General features: G+C 39.9%; 1 protein-coding gene across 4 annotated transcripts in view; it reads left to right on the forward strand.

Moving 5' to 3' along the window:
- ARMC8 (armadillo repeat containing 8) overlaps window positions 1–5161 on the forward strand; it is a 231523-nt gene extending 226362 nt beyond the window's left edge. For all 4 annotated transcript variants that reach the window (XM_082262386.1, XM_082262388.1, XM_082262387.1 and 1 more), the window contains one exon: window positions 4521–5161. In XM_082262386.1, the coding sequence (XP_082118512.1) occupies window positions 4521–4554 (34 nt within the window). In that variant the 3' untranslated portion in view covers window positions 4555–5161. The remainder of the gene's footprint in view (window positions 1–4520) is intronic.
- Window positions 5162–16749: the final 11588 nt, after the last annotated feature.

The raw sequence follows: 16749 nt of genomic DNA on the forward strand, positions 1-16749 counted from the left end.
TGAACGAACACATGTGAGTGAGAACCGACGCCCTAAATAGCCATCTAGTCCGGCGCTGGGTGATGACAGCTTCAGCCTTAACCACTTAAGCCCCGGAGGATTTGGCTGCTAAACGACCAGAGGGCATTTTGCGATTCGGCACTGCGTGACTTTAACGGACAATTGCGCGGTCGTGCGACGCTGTACCGAAACGAATTTGGCGTCCTTTTTTTCCCACAAGCTTTCTTTTGGTGGTATTTGATCACCTGTGCGATTTTTTGATCACGCGCTATAAACAAAAAAAGAGCGTAAATTTTGCAAAAATAGCAATATTTTTCCCTTTTTTTTATATGAAATTCCCCCAAAAAAAAATGTAAAAATCAAAATTTTTTAATATTTTCGGCCAATTTGTTTTATGCTACCTATGTTTGGTAAAAAAAATCGCAAAAAGCGTATTTTGATTGGTTTGCGCAAAAGTTATTGCGTTTACTAACAAAGGGAAAGATTTTTGTCATTTTTGTTGTTTTTTTTTTTAACGCGTAATGGCGGCGATCTGCGATTTTTTTTGCGGTACTGCGACATTGCGGCGGACAGATCGGACCCTTGACTGACATTTTTGACACTTTTGGGGTTACCAGTGACATTTCTACAGTAATCAGTGCTATACATATGCACTGTTACTGTAAAAATGCACTGGTAGTGAAGGGGTTAACTTTATTTGAGAGGGAGGGGCTGTGTGTGTCCCTAGGGGCGTGATTCTAACTGTGATTGGCTGTGGCTTCAACTGTATGCAGAGTGATCAATGGATCTACATAGTAGATCCATGTGATCAGCTCTCATACAGAGAGGAGAATGACAGGCAGCTTGTTTACACAAGCTGCCTGACTATCTCCCTCTCCCCCGCCGATCGCAGAGTGGCCGGCGGCGATCGGGTCCGCCGGTCACGCGCGCGGGGGGGTCCGTGACCACGCGGGAGCGGGAGCGCGCCTCCGGCGGCGCGCGCTCGCTCCCTAAACCCTCACAGGCGAGCGACGTAGACCTACGTCACTTTGCCTGTGAGGGGCTGACCGCCCACGTAGATAGTCGTGCGGCGGTCGGCAAGTGGTTAAAGGGAAACACACCTATATATGTTTCTTCTGTCTAGGTAGATGGAAATCACCCGGAATAAATGTGATAGGAGGCACTGAGAGTGCCAGAACCTTACATTACCCCCCCCCCCCGTAAGGCCGGCTCCGGAAGGCCTCTAAGGCTGGTTGTTGATATAAGAATCACATGAGACTGGTTGCCAATGCGAAAATCGGAAGGAAAAAAAAAAAAAAAAATTTCTCTTTTTTTTTTTTTTGTTGCCGATATGAGAATCGGAATGAGACTGGTCTCCGATGCGAGAATCGGATAAGACTGGTTGCCGATATGAAAATCGGGAAGAAAAAAAAAATTGGTTGCCGATATGAGAATCGGATAATACTGGTTGCCGATACGAGAATCGGATAAGACTGGTCTCCGATATGAAAATCGGAAAAAAAAAAAAATGGTTGCCGATATGAGAATCGGATCAGGTTGGTAACCGATCTGAGAATCGGATCCCTTGTTGCCGATATGAAAATCGGATCAGGTTGGTAGCCGATGAGAATCGGATCCCTTGTTGCCGATATAAAAATCGGATCAGGTTGGTAACCGATGAGAATCGGATCACTTGTTGTTAGGGTGTCTGCTACATGGACCCCTCACTAGAATCGGACGCATAACCATCCGAAGTAATCCTAGTAGACCTAGCAACCAATGCTTCTTCAAACATCCTCAGATCCTTCCTACATACCACCGTGCCATTAGAAGCGCGTACGCAGTCAGGTGCAAGAATCTCAATGTTTTCATTGGAAGCCAGAAATGTGCTTGCAAAAATAGGAGTATCCTCAGGAGGTGGTACAGGAGGGTTTTTTGAACGTGGTATAAAGTTCACTGGAGTTGAAGGAATATCTATTCCAATATTTGTTAATTTCTGGGTGTCCTTCACTGATATAGAACGGGGACAGGGCTGGCAACAGCCTTGATAATTTCCAGGCTGTTTTTCAGGGAAGACCCTTCGGATTCGCCTGGCCTCCATTGGGAGAGCCTTAGGCCTATGGGGTCTGGTTGGGCAGAATGTAATGAAATGTCCCCCTTCACCACAATAAAAACAAAGGCCACAGATTCTCCTGTGATCTCTTTTTTCTTGTGAGGACAACCTAGCATGTATGGCACCAATCTCCATAGGCTCCTCATCCATCTCTGTAGGATCAGGGTCCAAATGGGATGTGTCAGAGTGACAAGGTCGACTGTTTGAGGCAGGCTCGGACCATGACCAGGCAGGATCACCATATCTAATAGGTCTCCTTTTTTCCTTAGGTAGCCGGGGTCTGTGGTTACCTGGAGCGGGTTTAGGAGTGGGGTCAATAGCTGAATTCTGAGAAGAACTGGATAATGGCATTTCCATTTTTTCAGACTTCCTTTCTCTTAGTCTTCTATCTATGGTGATACTGAGTTGTATCAATGTATCCAGGGTTTTTGGCATCTCTGCTCGGGCGAGCTCGTCCTTGACGGCTTCTGATAGGCCAAGCCTAAATTGGGTTTTCAGAGATGCATCATTCCATCCTGAATCAAGGGTCCATCTCTTGAATTCTGCGACAAAGTCTTCTACAGGCCTTTTTCCTTGTTTCAAGGATCTTAACTGAAGATCGGCAGTACTCTGCCTATTGGGGTCATCATATAGGCTAGTGAGCTCTGCCAGGAACAAGGCATAGGAGTTGAGAAGCTGGTCGTTTTTTTCAAAAAGAGAATCTGCCCAGGCTCGAGGATCGCCTGATAGGTAAGAAATAATAGTACAAACCTTAATGTGATCAGTAAGGTAGGTACGAGGTTTTAGCAAAAAAAGTAACTCACATGCGTTTTTAAATTCGCGAAATTTTTTGCGATCGCCTGTAAATACCAAAGGGGGATTTATCTTGGGTTCAGGAGACTGTGCAGAGGTAAGTTGTGTCAGTCTAATTACCTGCTGCGACAGAGCCTGATTGTTGTTTTTCAATTCAGCAAGTGCGTGTATTAACGCAGATACCTGCTGTTTTAATTGTGTCACCTGAGTGGCTACTTCTGCTGAATCCATTTTTTGGGTTCGTTCAATCTGTAACGCTCCTTGCGTTTCTTATAAGGTGTGGATTTTCAGCTGCAGAAGTAGTTCCACGTCAGTAGTCATGTAGGAGATATGCTGAGATACCAATCCCAACCTCAATGACTCATCATGTATGGAAGGTCTTATTTCAGCCAGTAAATACACACAGTAATTAAGCTGGTTCCTAGTGTGACTTTATATACATGTGGTAAGACAATGATAAAGGTCTTAGGGATAGGTTTGAGTGGAAGTGGTAGGTGACAGACACTTGAGGTGAGACAGTGCAGATGGATGCAGGAAGGGTTAGCGATCATGTATGATAACAGATGACAGAGTAGCAGGTGCATACAGGAGAGATCAACCCAGTGCTGGAAATAGTAGCAGTAGCCTCAAGAGCTAGCAATCTAGTTATGCAGATGTAAAAGACAGTCCTTGCTATGCAGAGCTAAATAGTGTAAGCCTAGTACAAGTCTATAGAGATTTCCCCTGTGGGGTACTTAGCACTAATAGCGATAGCCGAAGGATCGCTCAGGAGATGCGGATGATCCAGTAGCAGGATGCAGGGATCAGCGCAGCGAGGTTCGTCAGCGAGGAGAGCTTGCAAGCATGGAAGCTTCAAGCAAGATTAGTATCCAGGTACTGGTGTTTGAACGAACACATGTGAGTGAGAACCGACGCCCTAAATAGCCATCTAGTCCGGCGCTGGGTGATGACAGCTTCAGCCTTAAAGGGAAACACACCTATATGTGTTTCTTCTGTCTAGGTAGATGGAAATCACCCGGAATAAATGTGATAGGAGGCACTGAGAGTGCCAGAACCTTACAAAAGCCTTCTAAGCAAATGCCACTGGCAGGCTTATAACATGGCATTCTCTGACATGCTTACAATGCAAAATGACATTTGCCCAGAACTCCTTTATCCAGTTTTATCACATTTCCTAGAAAACATTACTTAACTACTCCAGTAAAGTCTCTCCCATAGTGCTTTTTATTCTGACCACATGAAGTGGGTACGGTTCACAGCTCAGAAAAGGCAATAATGTGATGCTTCAAACATTTACTGCAGCTATGTCCAAACTATGGTCCTCCAGCTGTTCAGGAACTACAATTCCCATCATGCCTAGTTATGTCTCTGAATGTCAGAGATTTACAATGCCTCATGGGGATTGTAGTACCTGAACAGCTGGAGGGCCATAGTTTGGACACCCCTGATTTAGTGGGTTTACAGGTCACACATGACTGCCATGTAAGCATATTGTTTACCCCAAGTCCTTGCTCCTTTTGAGAAAGCCTATTCACAAGTAGATAACAATTTGAGAGATATAAAACAAAATGTGCCAATTGTATTTATACGTTTTTTTTTTTCTTAGAAAATTGATCTTATTTTTTGTTTCCTCTAGGGCAAAAACCGCACTACAGCAATACCTTGCATGATCTTGGGAAAAAATGTTGGCCTTCCATACACCACTTATTTTTCTTACACCACCTCTTTTTCACATCACCTATTGATGAACAAACTAGTCTGGCTCCCTAGTGCACACAGTCACCTTGGACGTCTTGTGACGCGAAACTGAGCTGCTGCTGCAGAATGGACTACTTTCTATATAACCCTTCCAGCCCCCGATGGATTATTAGTATTCATTTCTTTTCTTTTCACATTTTGGGGGATTTTTCTGAGCTATTTGGATTTTTAACGCTGTTGCTGCAATCTTTTGTGTGCGTGGCTAAATACCTCAACCTCTGAGTTTTTCCTTCCACTGCTTGCACACCTCCTACCGAAGACTTAACATGCAAGAAAACTTGGATTTTTTTCCACTTTCTCCCCCACCAACAGTTTCCCAGAGCAAAGGATTTGCTGTACAAAAAAAAAAAAAGTTCTATACAGTTTGTAAAATGTTATTTAATAAAAGTGTATAAATATAAATATATATAAATATATATACATGCACACAAGTGCAGGACAATAAGTGCCCCTAAAGTTTATGTTAAATTTTTGAGCGTACAGATATTTGTAAGTAAAATATATGAATTTCTGAAGTGAGTCTTTGTATATATTTTTGGTTTTCTACAGATAAATGGGTGACTACCTGTGCAATCAAAGCTGAATGCATTAAATTTTTGTAACGCTTTTTGAGATTTTATTTACATTACTCATTTGAAGTGGTATATGAAATGTCAGCAAAAAAAATTCTTGACTTCTGCTCTTCTGTTCTTTCGGGCATTTTATATTTTTGTAATGAGCTTCGGTTGCATTGCTTAAACAATACCAGTTTTTGCAAGAATCTGAATATTCATTTCGTATTATAGATGTCCAGACAATGCAGTACTTTCAAAAAATGTGCTGGCTTTTTAGGGGTTTAACTCCAAGTTGTATCCACCTCATTGACTTCTCTAATATTTACTGTACACTTTTACTGACCATCGGGTAGAGCTATTACTATACTTCCAGCATCTCTGGTACTGGACCTTGTGTCTTCCGATCCTGCAGCTGCAGAATCATTTGAAGAACCTCTGCCCCTCCTTTCCTCTTACTCAATCACAGAAGGCTTTGTATTATGTGAACCCATTCACAAAGTATTCTGTGAATGGGCAGTGGAGGATAGAGGCAGCCAGGAGTATAGCGCCAGGACTATTGCGACAGCAGTACTCCCAGCAATGGGAGTGGAAATAGTAAACGAGAGAAGTCCACAAGGTGGCATACACCTTGCTGTACCTGACCCCTTTTAAACCACCATATTTTTAAAAGGGCTGTAATTTCTGGAGTTCCATTTTAAATACTAGGTGAAGTAAAAGGTTTGATAGCTAGCAGGCACTCTCCTATTGTCCTGATCTCGACACTAAAAATTCCTGCAAAAGTATTGAATTTCTGAAAGTCAATGGTATTCCAAGCTTCTGCACCCCCATTCGCCAGCTTTTACAATCCAAGAAAGTCAACACGGATCTCCCTATATGAGAGGATAATCATTTTGTTTAAATCCTAGAAACAGCATGAACGAGCCTTAAAGTGTTACTTAACCCAGAACCTGCATTCACTATATCTGGTCTCCCACAGTACACAGAACATGGAAATGCAATCGTTTTAGTAAATATAAACTGCTACATAGCAGTCTTATGACTTTTCTCAGTGTCTTGTTAAAGCTGTTGAGAGGTGTTTTCATTCTGCTCTCACTGTCCTATAAGACTGAAGGACCCCAAACCCTCTGTCTGGACAGTGCTGATTGGCCCTGTGCTGATCACATGCACTCTCCCAAGAACGAAAAAAAAAAAAAACTAGCAATACATACCAAACTGAGCATGTGCAGCCTGTCCCTTGGCCTCTATAATATCCGGAGATGAGTTGGAGATACTGAAATAAGGTGAGAATCAGAGGGGACAGGATCAAACAGCCTTTTTAAACAATGCAGAGGATTAACCCCTTAGTTTCCACAGTGAGTAGAACAGGCATGTTTTACTGCATATACAGACTGTTGTGGGTTTAGTAACACTTTAAGATTCTTCTACATTAGAGACACACAGGTCAAGGCATTTGTTCATGCTATCATATTAATTGAAAAAAGAAGCTCTTATTTTTAGAGATATGTTCGTTCGCAGTGAAGATTCAAATTATAGTATCTTGCACCAACTCCAGACTGAAGGTGAGCCTATCTCCCTAGAAGTAGCAGAATTTATGTACTGTACATGAGTGCTTGGGCCCGGAAATTTCCCACTTCAGCATTGAGTTCAGAATTAGTGGAGGCCAGGGGAGCGTCATGAGTTTCTCTGCACCTCAAGTATTGGGTATGTCTCAAGACCCTGGCTGTAGATGGGGATGATGTTGGAGCCCAAGGGGAGTGCAAGTACAGCCATCTATGGTGCCTCCTGTGCAGCAAACCTGATGCATCTAACCTTACCTAGTGCTGAAATTGGGACTCCATTTGAGCTCAAGCAGTCGACAGAGCAGCATCTGTCAGACTTCAGGTGACCTCTCAGTCTTTACTGTCAAGCTAAGCAAGCAAATACAGACTTTGTAAAGACCCGCTTTTGTTTGTATTAGAACTGCTTCTTTCCCATACAAATATATACATATATGCAGACGCTGGTTGATGCAGCGTAAGAGGTAAAATGCAGTTCAGAAAGAAGTCAAATGCACCTGTCAATGAAGTCCTAACTCTTTCAGGTGATTCTCAAATGGTATCAAAGGCAGCATGCTCTTAGGTACATTCCGCTTGCATTAGCCCATCAACACATGCCTAAAGCACATAGACAAGTCCTAAAGCTAAATAAATTGCAAAAGGAAATCTTTCATAAGTCTTTGCATCTATAACCGTTTAAAAGAATGAACATTTAGATTTTTTTCTTCAGTCCTGACTGGTTACCTTCAAAGATCATGGAGGGCCATACACAACCCAATATTGTAGTCATTGCTTGTGACAATTGGACTGGTTCTGCTATTCTACTGAAGGATAATGAATGTCTTCCGCAATGGTCTGGGGCATTAATTACCGAAATCCCTGCAAGTTAACCTGATCCGTCACTCTGGGCAAGTATTGGGCAAGTATAGCGCAAGTATAGTGGATATCATCTCCCCCATATCCTGTTTGTTTATGGCCACCTATAACAGATACATGGATCATACTGGAAAAAAATCCCTTGAACTGTATGCTGTTCTTCGCTATCTGATAATAGGTTTATCAGGTAAAAAAAACGTGTGTTCTTTGTCTGTTTTAATTATCATCACTGCAGTGGTTTCTCTTTCATTTCTAACATGCTGTCTCAGATATGTGTGTTTTCTGCTTACGCCAAGAAAAATGGAAATATGAAGTCATGGAAAGTCTTCGTCAACTGTGAGAAACGTGATGCGATCCTGTCACATGGTACACCATAAATGGTTACACTGTCTTGTATGATAGGAGCACACAGCTAGTAGAACTTTGTTTTATCGGATTTGAACAAAGCAACTATCTTACATCAGACTAAGTATCAAAGAATACGATTGTAACTGAACTTGGGTTCACCAATGGCTGTAAATCCAACACCAAGCCACCCCTCCCACCAGAGTCTAATGTTGGTCCCACCAGGGTCTAATGTTGGTCTATTGGCGCTTTTCCACTGCATGGAACCGAACGGTTCGGCTCGCTTTTGTGCTTTTCCACTGCTGGTACCGCATGGTATGGTGTAGGAACGGTTCGGTACGGTACGGCGGCGCTTTTCCACTGCATGGAACAGAACGGTACGGCTCTCAAAAACAGTACCTACTCGATTGTGGTTCCAAGAGGTACCATACCCGGTACCATATCCCACAATCCTTTGCATGCAGTCACTACTAGCCACTGATTGGTCAGAGAATCCCACCCACCCCGTTGTTATCCCACCCACTTAACTTTAGTACTACTTTAGTGGAAAAGCAAACCATACCGTACCGAACCGTTCCAACACCGTACCATGCGGTACCAGAAGTGGAAAAGCAAACTGGGCCAAGCAGGGCCGAGTAGAGCGGAGCCGGTACTTGCAGTGGAAAAGTGCCATAAGTGGCTGTTGTGTAAATTTGTACCCCTTTCTTAAATTGTTTTTATATACATCCTAGAAGATGGTTACATGTTGGCTTATTATATACATCCTAGAAGATGGTTACATGTTTGCTTATGTTTCCAGAATGTAGTTTCATAGTCCACTCAGCCCAGTCATTAATAATCAGACATTCTGTTACACATTTTAAACATACTGATTTCAATAGAAAGTCTGCAGATTACATGGTATCAGGGGGGCAGTCATCTAGAATCAAAGCTTTCTCCTCTGCATGGGGTGTATTACTGTATATTCTATTGAGGAGCAGGTGCAGCTACTACTCTAAATGGTGTTTGACTTGAAGCAGAATTTTGGTATTGTTTATAATGACTGTAAATACATTCAACCAATATGGTAAATTTAAAATGTGATGCATGATGTTTTTATTCTTTTTTTTTTTTTTATGTTAGAGCTGGGCATTTTGTGAAATAAATTCAGCCTCTGACGTGACTTTTCTACCAATGCATTGCTCGATTTCCCCTGCAGATGGAGTTCCTACATCGCTACATACTCCATGACTGCTATTATTCAGGGGTTGCGAGAGGAAAAACATTGATTTTATTAAAAAAAGAAAATGAAAGAAGTCTGTATTTACTATTGATCATCTGAGAAGCTGGATTGCAAAGTCCTGTGGAGTGTTCTAGGGTAGAGGCAAGCTAAATATAAATCTGTATGGTTGACATGTGCAACTCAGCAGCTAGCTTACAGAGATCACAGGTATATACTGTATGTAAATCATCCTGTATAATGATGGCAGCATTTAGGTAAATCAGTCTGTATAATGATGGCAGTATTTAGGTAAATCATTCTGTATAATAATGCCAGTATTTAGTTCCTGAGACCAAGACTGGTCTGCTGTCATGTAGGTTAATTCAATAGGTCTTGGTTCAAACAGAGCTAACACAATGTGCCTCACTATCAAAAGTGCTTTTCATGAGCAAGACAGTATTAGAACATTTACTCCATGTGGACAACTTTTAAGCCATCCATAAATACAGATTTCATAACTGTTGTTTGCTTAAGAAAACCATATCCATTATCCATATTTGGATACCCTTTCAGTCAATCACAAAGAAAATAAGGTGAGATGAATTCCTTGATCATGCCAGTGAATATATAAAGTGCTATGTGTTCATCATATTATGGGATTTCTTAATTTGTGGTTTATAAATTTATGCAGGCTGCCAGAAAATAAAATAGGCCCATATAGCATACAGTTGGTGTTTGCCTGTAAAGACAAACAAGACCATTTACCTTTAAACTTGCCATACACGTTAAATCCAGTCTTGCAATTTTGTTTAGATTTGCCAACAATTAGTTGTTGGTAGGTTCTATAAAAGAAATTGTAGAATCAGATTTTAACTTATATGATCAGCTTTACAATTCAACCAATCTGTATGCGCTCAGTTTTCTCATCCCGTTTCTATTGCAGTTAAAGACAGTTCTTGTGTAGCATCATTCTTGGCAGGAAGTTTGGTATTCACAAGAAAATCTGCCTCCAGGGGGATGAAGAACATATTTAGCATATGTTCATTTCCAATGTGTTCCAAAAACATTCTGTGCAGAAGAGGGCAAGTTTTGTCTCCTAATATAAAGTGACTCTTATTTTAATTTTTTTTTTTTGACTGACACCGTGAGTATACTCAATAGGTTTTAAAATGTAACACAGCTGGAGATTCCTGGGGTTTCCTGAAATGCAGCATCACTAGTATTTTTTTTACTGTAGAGTAATGTATGCTAAAAGTGTTTGTCTTTGCAATCTCTACTCTCTCTTTTACTTTTATTTTTTTTTTTTACAGCATAGACTCCCTCAGATTTAATTAGAGCTCAAATTGCACTAAATTCAGTCTTCCCTACTTTCTGTTGTGTTTCACTGAGCTGTTGGCAGTCATCCTGACACAAGGATAGGGAACCCGGACATTTCGTTTAAGGTCATCACGGCACCGGACGCAACACCAGCTTTGTTCTGCCCATAATGACCTCCAGGGTAATCACTGAAGCAGCGCTTTATTTTAGCCATTGTTGTAAACGAAAATCCCCATAGAGAAAGAAAAATGTGGAACTTTTGTTCCCATTTCATCTTTTATCCTGTTTGAATCCTACTTTATTTCATGCTGAATTGTTTGTGAAAGTGCAGCTCTAGAACTGCAATCGTAGTTCTTGCTACTCTACTTATTGAGTCACTTACTCCACAAATTTGGGGAAAAGGTCAGCAATGGCAGCTCCCATTTTTTTCACGTACCCAATAAAGGAAGAGTAAAATGGCAATGCAATGAACTGGAAGTCTGAAGGAATTCCTTTAATCTCTATTTCTGGTAAACCATTTGGATAGCAGCGATTCATGCACATTAAAGCTGTACATTTTATAGCTAGAACCAAACTGGAAGGACACTTACATGTACAGAAAATGGAAAAATGATTGGGAAATCCAATAGCATGTACTTTTGAAAAAAAAACTTACACAAGTATTTTTGCAATGTACAACTCACTGGGTTATATTATATAAAAAGGGAACATTCATTTTGTTTCAGAATTCAACCCACATAAAGAAACCTAAAGCAGGTTCAATAAATCATAAAGATATTTTAATTTATTTATGCTGAGTGAGGAAACTCAACAATATTTATACATCTCATTGAGGATTTAATATCACTGATGTTCCCATATGGTCCTAATATCCAAAATCCTCCAATGTAAAATTTTATCCCACATACAAGGACTTTGGTATTCCATTTTGTAACCATCATCTTCTAAGTTTGCATACATACTTTGTAGTAACTAAAATACTTTTCAGCCAAGTGGTTTCTCAGTGGAAGATCTGTGTACTGCTTTAAATAAATTGAGATTGTGTTTTTCTGCATTCGCTTTTTATACAGCAAAGAATCCACTATGAAAATAATGTTGGTTCCAGTACCTTACATTAGCACATCAGATATGACACAAATGCAAACCAATACTCATCCAAAAAGTTAGGTACTTGGGTCATTTGAAGCTCTTCTGACTTTGGTTGATTTCCGAAAACTGGTTTCTAGGCATAGTTTCACCAGGTTTTGCACTCTCCAATCAGCTTCTAATTTCCGCTTGTTCAATTAAGCTTTGATGAAAAACATGGAAGCTGATTGGTTTCTATGCAGAGCTGCACCAGATTTTGCATTCTCCTGTTTTAGTAAATTAACCCCAATGTTATAACCTTTCACACCCAGTTCTTCACATTGCCCCTAAATTATCCTTATCACACTGGTGTCTTCTTTTCTTTGTAATTAGTGCAGCTAATACTGTTTTTAAAACACAGGTCTTTCATAAAATGGTAATAAATGTGGGTACTTGGAATTACCAAGTAAAACAATTTAATTTAAAGTAAACAGGAGTCACTGAAGTTATCTAATGTGGTTTACATCAAGTAACATTTCAGTTCACAAATAGTGTATTTTTCTTTTCTTGAAATTGCCAGTTATGCTTGTACATTTTCTTTGTATTGTCAATGAATAATGACTTGAATTATGTTTTCTGAAATAAGAGATTTAAAATGAGAATCCAGCGACACACCTACACTGGGGAGTCTTTTTTTTTTTTTTTTTAGTGCTTTCACCCAAGATTCATAGAAATTTCATCCATGATTCCTATTCTTTTAAATACATTTGGGAAAATCTGTGAATCGTGGTTAAAATATGTGTAAAAAATGAGTGTCATCAAGTGTGAAAAAGCTGCTTCTGGTCTGTAAATTTTTCCAGGAGTTAAAGCTTTCAACCATTAATTTTCAGTTAAAATTTAAGTGGGCTAATCACTAGACTCTGCATTCTGTCCTATTGGCATAAACTCTGTCCTTCTGTCCTGACAACATGCAGTAAAGACCAATTAAGAAGATTAACAGATTATGCTCTTGTTGGCAGAAATGTGTGGGCAGATTAAAATGCATAAAACTAATACAATTCTTCCCTATACCATGATTATGGTTGGTTGGGAGGGAGCCTTCAGAGCCCTGGGGCTCAATTGTGAGGTGGCCATTTGCCTGCTGTAGTCTTTGGGAGGCATGTCATACGCTTATCTTGGCAACCAGACCACTTCCTTTCTAGCAACACCTCTGGGCTCTGAGAACAAGTACCTTGAAAATGGGAAGTTGTGGGAGGTGGTCATGTTTGTGTGGCTTATAGATATTATTGAAAGGTCTATCTACTTTGAAGTTAACTGTGCAGCACGTTATTTACATAGTGTGACGAAGATGCAAAAGTAGTTCAAAAGTAGCCCCAATTCACCTCTAGCAATATGATAACAGATGCATAGAAATATCTAATCTTAATTTAACCTTTAGAAAATACTTCACAGTACAAGCGGCTAGAGAGTTCCCTGCCCATGACTGTCTTTAATTAGTCTTCTACAAAGCTATATAGCTTCTGGTATTAACCAGTACCAAGTGAAGCTTTCCATTCCAACACTGCCCTCTCTGTTAGTTCACTGGGCCTCACCCACATACAGAAACATGAGGGAATTGTACAGCATATAATCTTGTGACAGGTCATCTGTGAAGTCACAGCGAGAAGCTAAAGGAAAAGTCTGATTGATCTGGCAGTACCAGATTTTGTAAAACTTGCACTGAAAATAAATAGAGTGGACTTCCTAAGTATTCTGCAGTAGTAGAGTTTCCTGAAAAGCTTTAGTAAGAACTAAAGTAGCTCTTTAAAAATGAACATCTTGATGAATTATCTAGCATGTATATAATACGTTTCCCAAACTGTGGCATGTGTACCTATTTGGGTAATTTTAATTTGTAGCATGGATAGTTGACCTTTCAAAACCAACACCGAATAGATCTTGGAATTTAAAAAAAATATGCAAAATAAACTCCCAACATATAGAGTTCAAGCATTTATAAAGACAGGAGGGGGTTCTTAGAAATACATACACACATTACGAGGCTACTGACAACAAATGTACAGACTTTTTTTTGTGTCTTTTACATAAACTATCACATAAATGGGATACTTGGCAGACATCTGATGTTAAACTGTGTACATAAAAAATATAGCAGAGAAACACTGCTTGAAGCAATAACCGCACTAATCATGCAACCTGCAACAAAGACTGTTGTAAGGGATTTAAATGGGTTATGTTGCTTTCACTCTATGCAAATATCCTACATGGAATGGTGTAATTAAAATCGAAATGAGCTTGGCAGCTTGCCAGACTTTACACCTTTAAAGAGAATATTTATTAAATAAGTCTGATTTCTTCACATTACTGTGTATCCTGTGAACCTCTTAGCTCTACAGAGGATGTGCATTAACGTACATTTTGAAGGAGGCAACAAAGCATTTGGACTTAGGGGCGATTTCTAAGTCTACTTAATACTATTCTTTGTAAAGACAGCTCTTAATCTGATGTCTTATTGTGTGCCCAGTTTTAGCAAACTGCAACTCCGCTGCAACTATTTTCTTGGATGTGTGAAATTGTTTTTGGACTTAGGACTCAAGAATCTACTCAACTCCATGTCAATTTAAGAGGGCCCTTGGTAAGGATCCTTAATACTTACAATGCATAATAGTATGCATTTTCTATGTGAACCTGAAACTGGATCTAGAGAAAAAAAAAAACACGAGGGTAAAATTGATTACACTGTTATGTTTAAAGGTCAACAAACCCAAAACTGATATGTCAGTGCAGATAGGTGTTGGTGAGATGAATCATCATCTAGCTCCTTAAAGTTCAACCCCAGGCAAATATAAAACACAAACTAATGTTCTGTATTCATTTATACATTTTTTTTAATGTCAGCAGTACCTGAATTTAGCTTGGTGTCAGCCTCTTGCAATTCCCTGTACAACAGTAGGAATTATTATGTTTTTTATTATATAATATTTATATAGTGCCAACAGTTTGCAAAGGACTTTACAGTATTAAGGGAGACAGTACGGTTACAGTACAATTCAAGACAAGAAGGTTAGGAGGGACTTGATCATAAAAACATACACTTTGAAAAAGGACAAGTGAAACAAAAGGCAGTAACTGCGTGGGGAGGAGTTGGAAAAAGTACTATTTCAATTGTTGCGTAGAAATGGGATAGACTTTCCTGAAGAGATGAGTTTATAGAGATTGCCTAAAGGCCGACAGAGTATGGATAACCAAACAGATTGAGGTAGGAGGTTCCAGAATTACGGAAAGGCTCTGGATAAGTCCTGGAGGCGAGCATGGGAGAAGGTGATGAGGGAGCTAGGGAGTAGGATTCCAGGCTTGTCCACCATCCATATCTGGAAAATTGGTAAATTGGAAAGTTTTATTTATTGAAAGATTGGAATGTGGACTTTCACAGTCATTAGCATCCGTATCCAGAGGAATAGGCTCTTCATGCAGAAGTGTTCCAAACCCTTTGCGCATGCCTAACATGGATCTTCTGTCAACATGATTCAAAAACAGGTTTAGGGTGCCTTGTTCTTTTACTTGGATGCTCTGGTGACTCTGGGATCAGTTCTCCCTTGTCTGCTCCTCAAGATATCCCTTCGACTGACCTTACTCGCAAGGTTGCCTTTCTCCTTGCTAATACCTATACGGGGAGGGTCTATAAGTTAGCAGCCTTAAGCTGGTCATAGATGGATCATATTTAGCCTCTTCAGCAGGGACTGGACAGAGTTTGACCCAGGTGTGGGCAACTATGTTTCTCAGAAGTTGATCAGAAATGTTAGAAAATGTTTGTTATTCTGGGGCAGCAGCCGATGATCAGTGTATTCTGACAGCAAAGGGTCCTGCTGTCAGAATACAATGTGCCTGGGGGGATTGCTTCCTCCTTAAAACACTTTTGTGTTCTCACTGATGGCCTGCTTTAATCCCATAGAGAGTCTTCTATGGTGTTACACAAAGACAAGGTTGTCCTGAGGCCTAAAGCCTTTTGTCTCTCAAAGATGATTTTCCTCTTTTCATCTCAACCAGGACATCGCCCTTCCCTCTTTATGTCCTGCTCCAAAACATCCCAAAGAATCTTCTCCCCACTGTCTTGATGTGGTATGCACTGTGAGAGTCTACCTCTCAGCTACTGCCTCTCTGTCGGCCTTGCTGCCTCCCACTCCATTACTGCTAGGTGGATTAGACAAGACACCATTTGTGTTTATGTTGGGTTGTTTTCTTCCCTCTTAAGGCACACTTGTTTTTTTAGCATAAAACATCTGTTTCCCAAATTGTGAGTCTGCCATTTGGTCTTCTGTTTACACATTTGTTAAATTCTACCAGGTAATGTCCATTTTCTGATGCCAATTTCAGGTGTAGAGATATTTTCATTTCACATTAATGGGTATTCTTTGCAAAGTGAATTTTAATCACATTCATTAATCTAAAGGTAATTTCCGTTGCAAACAGCATATTTGTCTTTAATAAATCAACCCCTCAGAAAGCCAGTGTCAGACACATCCATCAGCATATATCTAAAACCAAAATATCAGTTTGGGATGGGCCTACTTTTATATTTCGTATATAAAACCCATAATTTTAGATTTGTATAGAGCAAAAGTTAGAATTTGTGTCCATTTTATTGCTGCTTGTGTCCCTACTGGGGAAACTCACCCACTATATTTGTCCTAGCAGTCACAAATCTCCGATTTGAAAATGTATTCTGCTGACAACTAAGAGGAGATATTTCCTCACGCGTGAGAGATTTTCTTTTACTTCCTGCTTTGTCTCTGGGACAGAAAGTCAAAGGAAATCTCCCTAATGGGACACAGAGAAACAAAAAACCCATCCAAGACGATAGCAAAAAATAAAAAATAAGATTTGGCATTACATACATTGTAAAGTATGTAAAGGCAGACTGAACCACAGATTTTTCTTTTTAACAGCATATTTGAAATTACTAGAACTACTTTGAGTAGTACTTCATAACTGCTGCATTTGTTGACGCTATATAAACACGGTGCACAACTGCATCATCAAATAGCAGTGTAAATACTACAACTGTTAAGCTGTTGTACAGATGTTTCACTCAAACATGAAAACACGACAATCCCTCTCTGTGTAAGATGTTACATATTTAATGGAATAACTTTTTTTTTTTAATTTATAATTGTCAAATATTAACAAGAAAGTTTGTGTTTAATATATTATCTT

This window comes from Pelophylax lessonae, assembly GCF_965119305.1.
Source record: "Pelophylax lessonae genome assembly, chromosome: 6".
Classification (NCBI taxonomy): domain Eukaryota; kingdom Metazoa; phylum Chordata; class Amphibia; order Anura; family Ranidae; genus Pelophylax; species Pelophylax lessonae.